This window comes from Aquarana catesbeiana, linkage group LG04 (assembly GCF_042186555.1).
Source record: "Aquarana catesbeiana isolate 2022-GZ linkage group LG04, ASM4218655v1, whole genome shotgun sequence".
Lineage (NCBI taxonomy): Eukaryota > Metazoa > Chordata > Amphibia > Anura > Ranidae > Aquarana > Aquarana catesbeiana.
This window is the reverse complement of record NC_133327.1, coordinates 552640300-552653300: the sequence shown is the minus strand read 5'-3', so window position 1 is coordinate 552653300 and position 13001 is coordinate 552640300. Positions and strand designations below refer to the sequence as shown.

Genomic DNA, 13001 nt, shown 5'->3' with positions numbered 1-13001 from the left:
CTGGGAGAACACAATGGCTCAGCAGGAGGGATTCTCACATCAAAACCGACTGTGGCTGCAGGAATGAAAATCGCTCCGTCTATGGCTGGCCTTAATTTTCACTATCTGGTACCCCCTGCTACTCATGATTGGAAAAAATAATGGACACTCAGCCCAAAGTTCATGTGTAATTGTAAATGTGATTTTTTTATTGCTTGTTTGTTTCCATTCATGATTGCAACACTCTCTACTCCATGTAATTACATGGTTTACCAGTAAGATGTACTTTATGGTATGATTTCCCATAGCCAAAACAGGAACTGAGAGGAAATCCTTCCAAAGTGAGGGAATCTCAGGGTGTCATTGGGACCAAAAACAAGCAAACATTCCTAGCTCACTTACCAGCCAGCCTGCAACATACCAAATTCTCCTGCGTAAGGCCCCTTTCACACTGGGGCGGTGGGGGCGTCGGCGGTAAAACAGCGCTATTTTTAGCGCTGCTTTACCGTCGTTTTTGCGGCGGTATTCGGCCGCTGGCTGTGCGGTTTTAACCCCCGCTGGCGGCCGAAAAAGGGTTAAAACCGCTATAGGCGCGCTGCCCCATTGATTTCCCATTGACTTCACCGCTCCAAAGATGCGGTTTGCAGGAGTTTTTTTTTTCCTCCTGCCAGCGCACCACTTCAGTGTGAAAGCCCTCAGGCTTTCACACTGAAGAAACAGTAGAGGCAGTTTTAGGTCGGTTTGCAGGCGCTATTTTTAACGCAATAACGCCTGCAAACCACCCAGTGTGAAAGGGCTCTAACAATACACGTTAAAACCAGGTGTTTAGTTTTCACACATCTGCAAATAGATGCGTAAGCTTCAGCGGCCATGTCACGGCACCCCAGTGTACTGCAGTCCTAATTTTACAAATTGGAACACATATATAATAATGGATAGATTAAGGGCAGGTATGCCAGGAGGGAGCCCGCCTCTCCTTAAAGGTAAAGGGATGCACTGGGCACTAGCAATAGCACAATGGCAGCAAAAGTATTCAGTGTGCCCCTGCACCAATTCACCAACTATATGGCAACCACCCCAACCTATAACTGGCCTTACAGCAAGGAGCAAATGGAAGGGCAATGTATGTCAAAAAACAAACATAAATTCCCAATTTACCAGCCAGCCTGCAACAAACTGAATTGACCCTGTCTGACAGTTCACTCTAAAAACAAGGGGTTTAGCCACAACACATCTGCAAATATATGTGTTAGCTGTGCTTATATTATAGCTACAGAAACAAAAATGACAGATTCACTGTCCCTTAGGATAATCTGTGGTAGTATGTTATTCCTTGTTTATTTCCATTCATGATTGAAACATTCTACTCACGTAATTATATGGTTTACCAGTAAGATGTACTTTTATGGTATGATTTCCCACAGCCAAAACAGAAAGTCAACCGGCATCCCTCCAAAGGGAGGGAATCCCAGGGTGTCATCAGGATTACTAGATCTAGTGTCCCCGTTTGAAGGTTTCCCCTCTATTACTGTTCTGGTGAAAACCCAATCTCCCTAATAGGAACAGAGACCGCACTTAAGACCAAATAGGTGTTCTAATCCCTTAGCACTCTATCCAAAACGAATAAAACAAATTTTGCCTTTATTGCACTTTAAAAGGTTAAGGAACACATCCCAAATCCTTCTGATACTGTGGGCTCGTTCAGGTGGGCGTCAGCCCTTGCTGCCCCTCTGAAGCGATCTGCAGTGCTTTGATGGTTTAGAGCAGGGGTCTCCAAACTGCAGCCCGTGGGCTGAATGTGGCCTTTTGCCTGCCTTTATCTGGCCCTTGGGGCACTATTCCTTCTACTGGCACCAAAGATGGAGCACAGTTCCTCCCACTGTTACCAACAGTGGGGCACTATTCCTCCCACTGATACCAACAAAGGGGCACTATTCCTCCCACTGATACCAACAATGGTGCACTATTCCTCCCACTGATACCAACAATGGTGCACTATTCCTCCCACTGATACCAACAATGGTGCACTTGTCCTCCCACTGATACCAACAATGGTGCACTTGTCCTCCCACTGATACCAACAATGGTGCACTTGTCCTCCCACTGATACCAACAATGGTGCACTATTCCTCCCACTGATACCAACAATGGGGCACTATTCCTGCCACTAATACCAACAATGGTGCACTATTCCTCCCACTGATACCAACAATGGTGCACTATTCCTCCCACTGATACCAACAATGGGGCACTATTCCTCCCACTGATACCAACAATGGGGCACTATTCCTCCCACTGATACCAACAATGGGGCACTATTCCTCCCACTGATACCAACAATGGGGCACTATTCCTCCCACTGATACCAACAATGGTGCACTATTCCTCCCACTGATACCAACAATGGGGCACTATTCCTCCCACTGGTACCAACAATGGGGCACTATTCCTGCCACTGAATTCAACAATGGTGCACTATTCCTTCCACTGACACCAGTGATGTAGTTTTTTTTACTCCTACTGACCACCAAGCCTATGGCATTGTTTACTCCCACTGATGCTGGGCAATTTCTACTCCCTCTGGCCAGAGTCCAGTCCTCCTAAAGTTTTTAAAGGGCAGTAAACTGGCCCTTTTTTGAAAGTTTGGAGACCCCTGGTTTAGAGGGTGGCACAACCCTAAAAAGACTGAACCATCATGGTCAGTTGGGGTGCAGCCCCATTTGTTTGAATTGATTGCATTTGGCAGCAATACTGCCCAACAAATGCAACAGGGGGTTTCATTTTTGGCACACCCACTGTGCTTTTCATGTGTGCAGCCCTGGGTGGCTGCACTCCCTTGGGTGGTACGGGGGTGCTGTAAAAACCAATAACAATACGCAAAAATAATCTAAATAAAAATTATGGCTGAACCACCTACTTTTACTGCCCCGTGGCCACCAGTGTGAATGAGTCCTTAGCCACTTTGTTTTGTCCTGCTCTGTTTTTTTTTGTTCTTTCTACGTAATCATGTAAATATGAAAATATTGAAGAATTCTTCTCGAATAAAAAAAAAAAAAAAAAGAATATATCTTTGAAAATGTGAGTATAAAATATTACCTTTAAGTGATATTATTTAGCACCTGTAAAGCTTGGACTCCATAGATGTAATGGTGGTGTTTCATCACTGGTAAAGGTTTGGACGATGCGGGGGAAACGTGTATGTTATTGCCCCAGGCGGGGGAATCCAGTATGATATTGTGTATGTATTGTAAAAAAATGACGTGTTTACTTTGCTGGATCCTCTGTGCCGCTGATTCATCCTCTTGTTGGATACGGGAAGTTCAGGGCGTGCAGATATGCTGCCTGTTCACAGCAAAGTCACTAAACCTGCCTGCTAACACGCCTCTCCAACCAGCTCACGTCAGTGTGTTTTGTCCTTCCCCAGCTCATTGACACCATTGCCACAGAGATCGGAGAACTGAAACAGGAGATGGTACAGACAGAATTCAGTGTCCGAGATGAAGAAGAGCCCGACAAGTGCTTGAGGTGACTACAGAGACTTACTATTTATCTGGTTCAATTTTTGGGGATTTTGTGTTTTTTACATATGAAGATACCTAGAGTTGTTGAATTTGTTAGACACTTTCAGGGCTGATAAGTCTCTATTTACACAGTAATGAGTCACTATTTACTGCAACCTTTGGCATTCGAATATGCTGACCTTTTTGTATAAGATCTGTTGTAGAACTTATAATAAATTAAAGCAGAAGTAATAAAACAAATATTATAAAAAAGCAAATCAGTGCAATTTAAGTAATATAACCACTTTTGTTGATCTCTGCTTTGTAGGTTATTGCTGAGACTTTCAGTTCTACATTTTTGCTCTTTATGTGACCAATAAATCATGAACGAATAATATCAAGCATTTAGTTCACCAAACATGTTTATAAGTCACCTGTATTCATATGTGAGTATTAATATCGGGTGATCTCAGTAGTTGTTGTTAACTATTGAGCTTTCTTAGGTGGCTTATTAAGGGATGGTTGTTTTTTTTTTTTTTTTAATGGATGCTAACTTTTGCTGAGATTACAGCATTTCACAGTTGATAAGACTGATAGTCCATATAGAGGTCCTCAAGTATTTTGGCATGTTGTTGGGACCTCAAGAGTTTAAGTCAAATTATCCACTTTACCAATATACTGCTAATATGGTGAGATGGAAACCTCAAGTAGTACCCACTAAAACATAGAAAAAAAAAAAAACGATCCAAATCAATCAATTTAAAAAAAAATAACATTGTGGTTCCGGAGACAGAAAAACAAACCCTCAATTGTTCTATATATACTTTTTTTAATTCTTTATTTTATTTATTTTAATATTATGAGGGGTCTTCTAAAAGTTTCCACACTTTTATTATATATATATATATATCTATACATAGATATATATATCTATCTAAGAGTAAAAGAGTAAACTTATTAAAGAACCCTCATATATACTAAATCAAACAATAACATACAATGCCGAAAGATACCCATTACTAAAACATTTTTAAAGGTAATTCAAGTACAATCTCCAATTAGCTATCTCACAGATACATATGGAATGAGAGAAGAGGAAACATTTTCTCCCCAGCTTCCCCAATTTCATGTGGTCCTCAAAAAAAGCTGATATCAGATGTAAAAATTTTTAGAATTTCATAGCTGATAAAACTGATAGTTCATATAGAGATCCTCAAGAATTTTGGCATGTCATTGAGACCTCAAGAGTTTAAGTGGAACCATCCACTTCACTAAAAACAAAAAAAACCTTATCAAGATCAATACATTTTTCAAAATTTTAACACTGTGGTTCCGGAGACAGAAAAACAAACCCTCAATAGCACAAACATCTATTGTTCTATATATGCTATTCTTAGGAGAACATTACCAAAACTGCCTAATCTATAGTCATACCAAATAGTTCATTAATAAAAATTATATATATATATATGGGGCATTCTCGACGGACCACTTGGTCTTTTTTCTGCCACCACTCTTTTACGTTTCTGTGTTTCTATTCCTTTGGCTGAGCCATTGGTTTTACTAGTAAGACACAGGGATGCCATGCTGATGAGCTATATGGGATTTTGGGACAGTATTTTTTCTAAGCGTGTCTGTCACACTGACCAAGACTGTGTTATCAAGCTATCTTCACAGAATCTTCAGTGCAAAATAGTAAAAAAACTATTTATTTTACATTTTTTTTAATTAATATGTCCTTGAAGAATAAAAAGATTTTATAACATTTTTTTTTTTTTTTTACGATTACAGACCCATATTTAAATGTCCCAATATACTTTTCCTTTAGGTACCAGAAAATTTCTCAAGATGTCAACTGTTTGATTTTACATAAATGTGAATAGCCAGAAACAGAACAGTTGATAGAAAATATATTATCAGGATTTAAATAAAATATATATATATATATATATATATATATATATATTATATACAGTATCTCCAAAAAGTGAGTACACATTCATATTTTTGTAAATATTTTACTATATCTTTTTATGTGACAACAGAGTGTACAGCTTGTATAACAGTATTTGTTGTCCCCTAAAAATAACTCATCACACAAACATTAATGTCTAAACCGCTGACAACAAAAGTGAGTACACCCCTAAGTGAAAATGTCTAAATTGGGCCGAAAGTGTCAATATTTTGTGTGGCCACCATTATTTTCCAGCACTGCCTTAACCCTCTTGGGTATGGCGTTCACCAGAGCTTCACAGGTTGACACTGGAGTCCTCTTCCACTCCTCCATGACGACATCACGGAGCTGGTGGGTATTAGAGACCTTGCGCTTCTCCGCCTTCCGTTTGAGGATGCCCCACCAATGCTCAATAGGGTTTAGGTCTGGAGACATGCTTGGCCAGTCCATCACCTTTACCCTCAGCTTCTTTAGCAAGGCAGTGGTCGTCTTGGAGGTGTGTTTGGGGTCATTATCATGTTGGAATACTGCCCTGCGGCCCAGTCTCCGAAGGGAGGGGATCATGCTCGACTTCAGTATGTCACAGTACATGTTGGCATTCATGGTTCCCTCATTGAACTGTAGTTCCCCAGTGCCAACATCACTCATGCAGCCCTAGACCATGACACTCCCACCACCATGCTTGACTGTAGGCAAGATGACTTGTCTTTGTACTCCTCACCTGGTTGCCACCACACACACTTGACACCATCTGAACCAAATAAGTTTATCTTGGTTTCATCAGACCACAGGACATGGTTCCAGTAATCCGCGTCCTTAGTCTGCTTGTCTTCGGCAAACTGTTTGCGGGCTTTCTTTTGCATCACCTTTAGAAGAGGCTTCCTTCTGGGATGACAGCCATGCAGACCAATTTGATGCAGTGTGCAGCGTATGGTCTGAGCACTGACAGCCTGACCCCCCACCCCTTCAACCTCTGCAGTAATGCTGGCAGCACGCATATGTCTATTTCCCACAGACAACCTCTGGATATGATACTGAGCATGTGCACTCAACTTCTTGGGTCGACCATGGCAAGGCCTGTTCTGAGTGGAACATGTCCTGTTAAACCTGCTGTATGGTTTTGTCCACCGTTCTGCAGCTTAGTTTCAGGGTCTTGGCAATCTTCTTATAGCCTAGGTCAACATTATATAGAGCAACAATTCTTTTTTCCAGATCCTCAGAGAGTTCTATGAGGCGCCATGTTGAACTTCCAGTGACCAGTATGAGAGAGTGAGAGCGATATCACCAAATTTACCACACCTGCACCCCATTCACACCTGAGACCTTGTAACACTAATGAGTCACATGACACTGGGGAGGGAAAATGGCTAATTGGGCCCAATTTGGACATTTTCACTTAGGGGTGTACTCACTTTTGTTGACAGCGGTTTAGGCATTAATGGTTGTGTGTTGAGTTATTTTGAGGGGACAGCAAATTTATACTGTTATACAAGCTGTACACTCACTACTTTACATTGTAGCAAAGTGTAATTTCTTCAGTGTTGTCATATGAAAAGATATAATAAAATATGTACAAAAATGTGAGGGATGTACTGACTTTTGTGAGATACTGTACATGCCCTTTAGGTACCAGAAAACTTCTCAAGATGTCAATCGTTTGACTTTACATTAAATGTGGATAGCCAGGAGCAGAACAGTTGAAAGAGAATATATTATCAGGATTTAAACATAATAAATCTATACAGTGTGTGAAAGTGAGTACACCCCTCAAATTTTTGTAAACATTTTATTATATCTTTTCATGTTGGTCTATCACATAAAATCCCAATAAAATAAATATATATAGATATATATGACAAATTACAAGCTAGCAAGATTTTTGTGCACTCAAAACTGCCAATTACTGCCAATGTTACTCACATGTCATCTGACACATCAAGCTGATTTGATTCCTCGTTGAGTGATCAGATGACTGGTTGGCTAGCGACCCCAATACCACAGATGAAAATGTTGATCGTTAATATAATTTCATGATTAGAATTTTAGATTCTAATTGAACAGCAATTTATTTTAAATTGCTCAGAGATCCAGTCCTACATCCCAATCATTTGGTTCCACAATCCCCAGTTAAAATCCCAGTACTAGAGCTTGATGTTTGAAAGAAATGTGGTTATTTGATTTTTTTAAGCAGTCATTCTATTCTTGTCTTGAATTATCTTGAAATGAACACTGTTGGTGAAGGACTGCTGTGTACACCAACATATCCATGTGAATGTGATGACTTCTAGGTTATTGACCAGACTGCAGGTAGGATAAACAGATTCCCTGCATGCAATGAAGTTTAGAGCGTAATGAAGAACAGAGCTAATCAGTAATAGTAAGGAATGATGGTTGCATGTCTGACAAGTACATAAAATGACATATTTGTCTAGTTGGCCAGAAAGGTTATCATCATATACGCAATCCATTGTTTCGGACCATGTGTAATAGCTTTGACGCGTGTGGAATTTTCTCTGTACACGTTCACATAATAAGACTGCAAAAGCCAAAGTTTTCTTTTTTTAGAGTGGGAAAGGCTTAGATCCTCTGTCAGATTTTAGTTACCCTCTATGTCCCCACTGGGTACATTTCCCTTTAGTTCCTGTTCTGGAGACATGACATTAAACAAGAAGAAATCTTCCCCCGTATTTCCCCTCGCCTCCTTCTCCAGCTACGTCTGCCAGCTTTTGGGTTTCCCTTTCTGCCTCTGTTATCTCCTCTACAACAACACAGACATCCTGACATACCGGACAGAGCGTCCTACCATTTCACATCTAAAACAAAAGAAAAAAGATTTGACTGAAGTTATGCTTTAAAAGAAAAGAACTAGTTATATAGTGTAATTGTTGTTGAAATATCTGCACATTTTAAACCTCAAATTATAGTTTAAAAAGCATATATACTTGGACAGTATTTACATGGTACATTGACATTAATATACTACATTATACAGTACATTAATATAGTACCTATCTCAGAACTGTACAACAGTCTTTGAAGGCCGATATATTTTAAGAGGTTTAGGATCTCTTTTATTAGATATTGCTATTATTATTATTCATGATTTATATAGCGCCAATATTTTATTCCGAGTTTTACCATATAAAGGGAGGCCCAGTTACAGAACAAATATAGGAGGATAAGGCTGGGTACACACCAAGTATTTTTTTTTTTGGTTCAACCCAATGGGCTGAATGGAAAAAAAAATCACAAGTGATGTTAGTGCAGTGATTTCCCCCGCTGTGCTATTGTGTTCTGACAAGGGGATTGCCCCCCTGCCAGTCATTGGCAAGCACTGATCGGATGCAGGAGAGATGCTGGTTTTCTAGCATGCCCATTCCGACAGAAGCTGGCCATGAGACCAGCTTCTGTAGAACAAGCAACTGTGCACACAGGCACAAAGTCAACCGGTTCCTGCCGAATCTACAGTTTTCTGACTTTTTTTGACCCATGTGTACCCAGCTTTAAGAGGGCCCTGCTCATACGACCTTACAATTTAAAAGGGTGGAATAGATAGGAGTTCATGTTTTAGCTTAGATAATTACTAAGATACTTACATTGAGAGGTTCCCGCTGATCCTGGTGGTATTACATTGGTATTACATTGCTAGATTTCTAAAATCAACCTTTAAGAGCTCTTATCTCTATTTAGATGACTTAAAGAGGAGTTCTAGACTAAAAAAAATATTAAAAATCAGCAGCTACAAATACTGTAGCTGCCGACTTTTAATATATGGACATTTACCTGTCCAGGGATACCACGATGTCACACCCCTGGCTGATTTGTCAGTCAGCTTTGGGAGCAGGCGCTGGCATCTGTAGTAAGGGAAACAGGAAGTGAAGCCTTGTGGCTTCACAGCCAGTTTCCTACTGCGCATGAGCGAGTTGCGCTGCGCTTTCTGAATGGAATGGTCCTGCCATCTTCTGGGTCCTCTGTTTTGAATCATGAAGGAGGAGGGGCCGAAATGTCATAGATCGCCATGTGTTAATCTTATCTGCAAGTGGGAGTGGGTACCTGTTAGAACCAGGTACACACTCCCCCCCCCCCCCCAAAAAAAGTGCTAGATGTGGCAGTGGAGGGGGGGGGGGTGCGAACAAGCGGACCGTCTCCCTTTGGGAGGATATCCGCTTTAAGTGTGCCATCTGACTGTGGTGGCAATATTTACACATGGGGGTTGATTTTCTAGAGGCAAAGATGCTGTTCACTTTACAAGAAAAGTATTAGAGTTTAGTGAATGACGCAAAGAATACCCGATCACATGCAAGGAAAATAAATAAAACATCAGTTTTGCTTGCATGTGATTGATTGACAGAAGTCAGCAGAGCTTCACCTTAATCACAAAGTTCTGGTGCAACGTCCCTTGCAATGCCCATTTGCCTTAGTATAGTAAATTGCAGGAGATGCAAACTCATCTGTTACCCAAATAATCCCCTTTTAACAGACATTACCTACCTGAAGTGCACATGTGCCCAGCCTATGGATATTAAATTATTTACATTTTCTTAACAAGCAGTAAAGCCTCCTACACACGATCTGATTGTTAGCAGACTTTTGTCCGAAGGTTTGGCCTGGGTTTTGTCTTGCATACTAACGGCACACAATTGTCGGCCAACAAACACGAACGTCGTGACGTACTAGATGTACTACGTGGAATTTCAGTTATTGAGCGCCGCCCTATGGGCACCTTCTGCTAATGTCGTGTTTGGTGAGCATTGATTCCGAGCATGCGTGTTTGTACTTTGGACTTTTTGTGTGACGGACTTGTGTACAGACGAGATGAAAATCTGACAACAAACCGTTGTCCGCCGAAAATGTAATAGCCTGCCATCCAACATTTGTTGGCTGAAAGTTGGACAACAACTGTCTGATGGAGCGTACTAACGGTCGGATTTTAGGCAGTCTGTCATTACACAATTCCCGGACGAAAATCCGATCATGTGTACAAGGCTTTAGGCTGCTTTCACATTGGTGCACTGTGGTTTGGTCGCAGCGTGGGTGTATCCAAGAATTCCAGGCATTTTCTGAAAATGTGACAAAAATGTACACCCTAATAGAATTCTATAGGATTGAGGAAGTTGGAGCTGGGACCCTCTGAAAAGAGGGTACTGGCTCCCTCCCCACAAAAATGACATGCCAAATATGGTATGTCAGGGTGTCACCTCCCTTAAAGCGGAAGTTTCATTTTTGGGTGGAACTCCCCTTTAAGTTATTCATTCTCAATCATCCTTAAAATGGTAGTACACCTTCTACATTTTATTTTTACATACAGGTACGCTTATAATAAAGCTTACGTGTAGGTAATATGAATATCTCCTAAACATGCATCGTTTAGGAGATGTTCTACCCAGCAGCAGCAGCAGCCGGTGACGTCACCGGTGCATGCGCTCTGAAGGAATGGTATATCTGTGCCGTTCCTTCAGAGTTGTGTGCCTCAGCCAAGACTGCCATGCGGGAGTGACATCATCGCAGCTTGGCCAGTCACACAACCGGAGTCCATGAACCCGGAAGGAAGACCAGATGAGGATAGAAGCCTCTGCAGCTGCTGGAGGGCTTCATTTTAAAGAAAGTCTTTCTATTTTACTTGTGTTTTTTTTCTATTCCTAGAGTTTACCACAGTTTTAAAGATCACAAAAAAGACTCTATAGTTGGTTTTTAACCGCTTATAAACATCTGCTGATTGTTTGCCAGAGCCTGTTTTCAATAAAAAAAACCTACGAATTCAGTGTCTGTGCTGTGAACTTTAAAAATGTATTCCTCCGCAATGCCTATGCATAGAGAGGTGAATGGGAGCATAGTTTAAAATGTACTGCTTTTTCGGAATGTGTAAATACTATAGTGTGCATGGCATAGTTAACTAGCAATATAACATATGCTCTACTTTCAGGCCATATGTGAGAAACCTTTGATCTACTAACTAAAGGCAGAAAAACTGTTCACTTTTCAAGGGAATTTCCCCAAGAGCTTAGTGAATGTGATGAAGTTTCACCTTGCAAAGAATACCCAATCGTATGCAAGAAAAAAAAAAATGCATTTTTTGATTGCACATAGTTGAATGATGGAAATCAGCAAAGCTTCACCTCATTCACGAAACTCTGGGGCCCATTCCCTTAAAAATTGCAACTTCCTTTGCAAAGTGAAATACCTAGTTAAATCGACTCCATTGACTGAAATCAACAACTTTCTACCCACTGATTGCACCAGAAATGTTTCATCTTTTGCCAGACAAACTGTAATTTTGGGTTTCCAGTTAAACAGAAATTAAGTAGAAAGCATTGTGAATTGGTCAGTTCATTTTAACTGAATTTGATATGTAGATATTGATATTCTGGGAAACATTGGTTGTTTTTTTATAATTTACTCTCAGACTATATGTTTTATTGACAACTATGGCATTATAAAATGAAACCAAATAAAGCTTCTTGTTAACATTACTGTAGGCAAGGAGTGGCTTATCCTCATCAGACCTGTCATATGCACTTCTGGCACTTTGGAGAAAAGCTAGAAACAGTGATTGGGGTGGAGGAACTTGACTGTCCTGACCTCAACCCGATAGAACACCTTTGGGATATATTAGAACGGAGACTTGAGCCTTCTCGTCCAACATCGGTGCCTGACCTCACAAATGCCCTTCTGGGAGAATGGTAAAATATTCCCATAAACATACTCCTAAACCTTGAAGAGTCGAAGCTGTTATAGCTGCAAAGGGTGGGCTAACACAATATTGAACCCTACGGACTAAGACTGAGGTGCCATTAAAGTTCATGTAGGTGTGTAAAGGCAGGCATCCCAATACTTTTGGTAATATAGTGTATATTTAAGAAGACATAAATTCTGCCTAATATTGCTTGGTCTGACCTTACACAATCATATGACACTTGGATGGATCTCCTGATTCAGTTATCTGTATAATAAAGCATCAAAACTCTCTTTTGCCTTGGGCCATGTGAACTGGAAAGCCAGTGGACGCTGGTATGATTACTTCTATGTGGATTTAACCATTAATTAATGCTATGTGCCAGCCATATTTTAGGCCAGTTTGAGCCTGAGGATTGGGATCTCATGGAAAAAAGTCTTGATGAGTAATTGTAACCGTTTCTGTTTGCCCAATAGTCACATGATCCAGCTATGCAAACACACTATGTAAATTAGCATGCACAATATCTAATTTACAAATAATAGTCTGAGCAAACAAGTGCCTCCATTGGGACGTGCTAGGGAAAGTTTTGTACAATCTCTTTCCAAAATGCGAGCATAGTTCCTTGCAGGTAAATATAAATCTCTAAGTACATTTTTTGTTTAAAGTGGACCAATTATTACAATTCATACTTCAGATGAATCAATAGGTGGGAATTATCAGATTGCATTATTCCTGTTAAAGGGGTACATTATCTTAAAAAAATTATTTGATCGGGTAATGCTGACCTATTGATTAATGAATGATTATTGAAAATAAAGTCCGCAATTCTCACTTCCCCTTTAAAAGTCCCTTGCTGGTGCTGGCATCTTCTACCTGGCGTCTTCCAGGTACC

The 13001-nt window shown here is 40.5% G+C and overlaps 1 protein-coding gene across 8 annotated transcripts in view; it reads left to right on the top strand.

Moving 5' to 3' along the window:
* RIN2 (Ras and Rab interactor 2) overlaps positions 1–13001 on the top strand; it is a 286963-nt gene that overhangs the window by 151857 nt on the left and 122105 nt on the right. For all 8 annotated transcript variants that reach the window (XM_073627961.1, XM_073627960.1, XM_073627963.1 and 5 more), the window contains one exon: positions 3404–3504. In XM_073627961.1, the coding sequence (XP_073484062.1) occupies positions 3404–3504 (101 nt within the window). The remainder of the gene's footprint in view (positions 1–3403; positions 3505–13001) is intronic.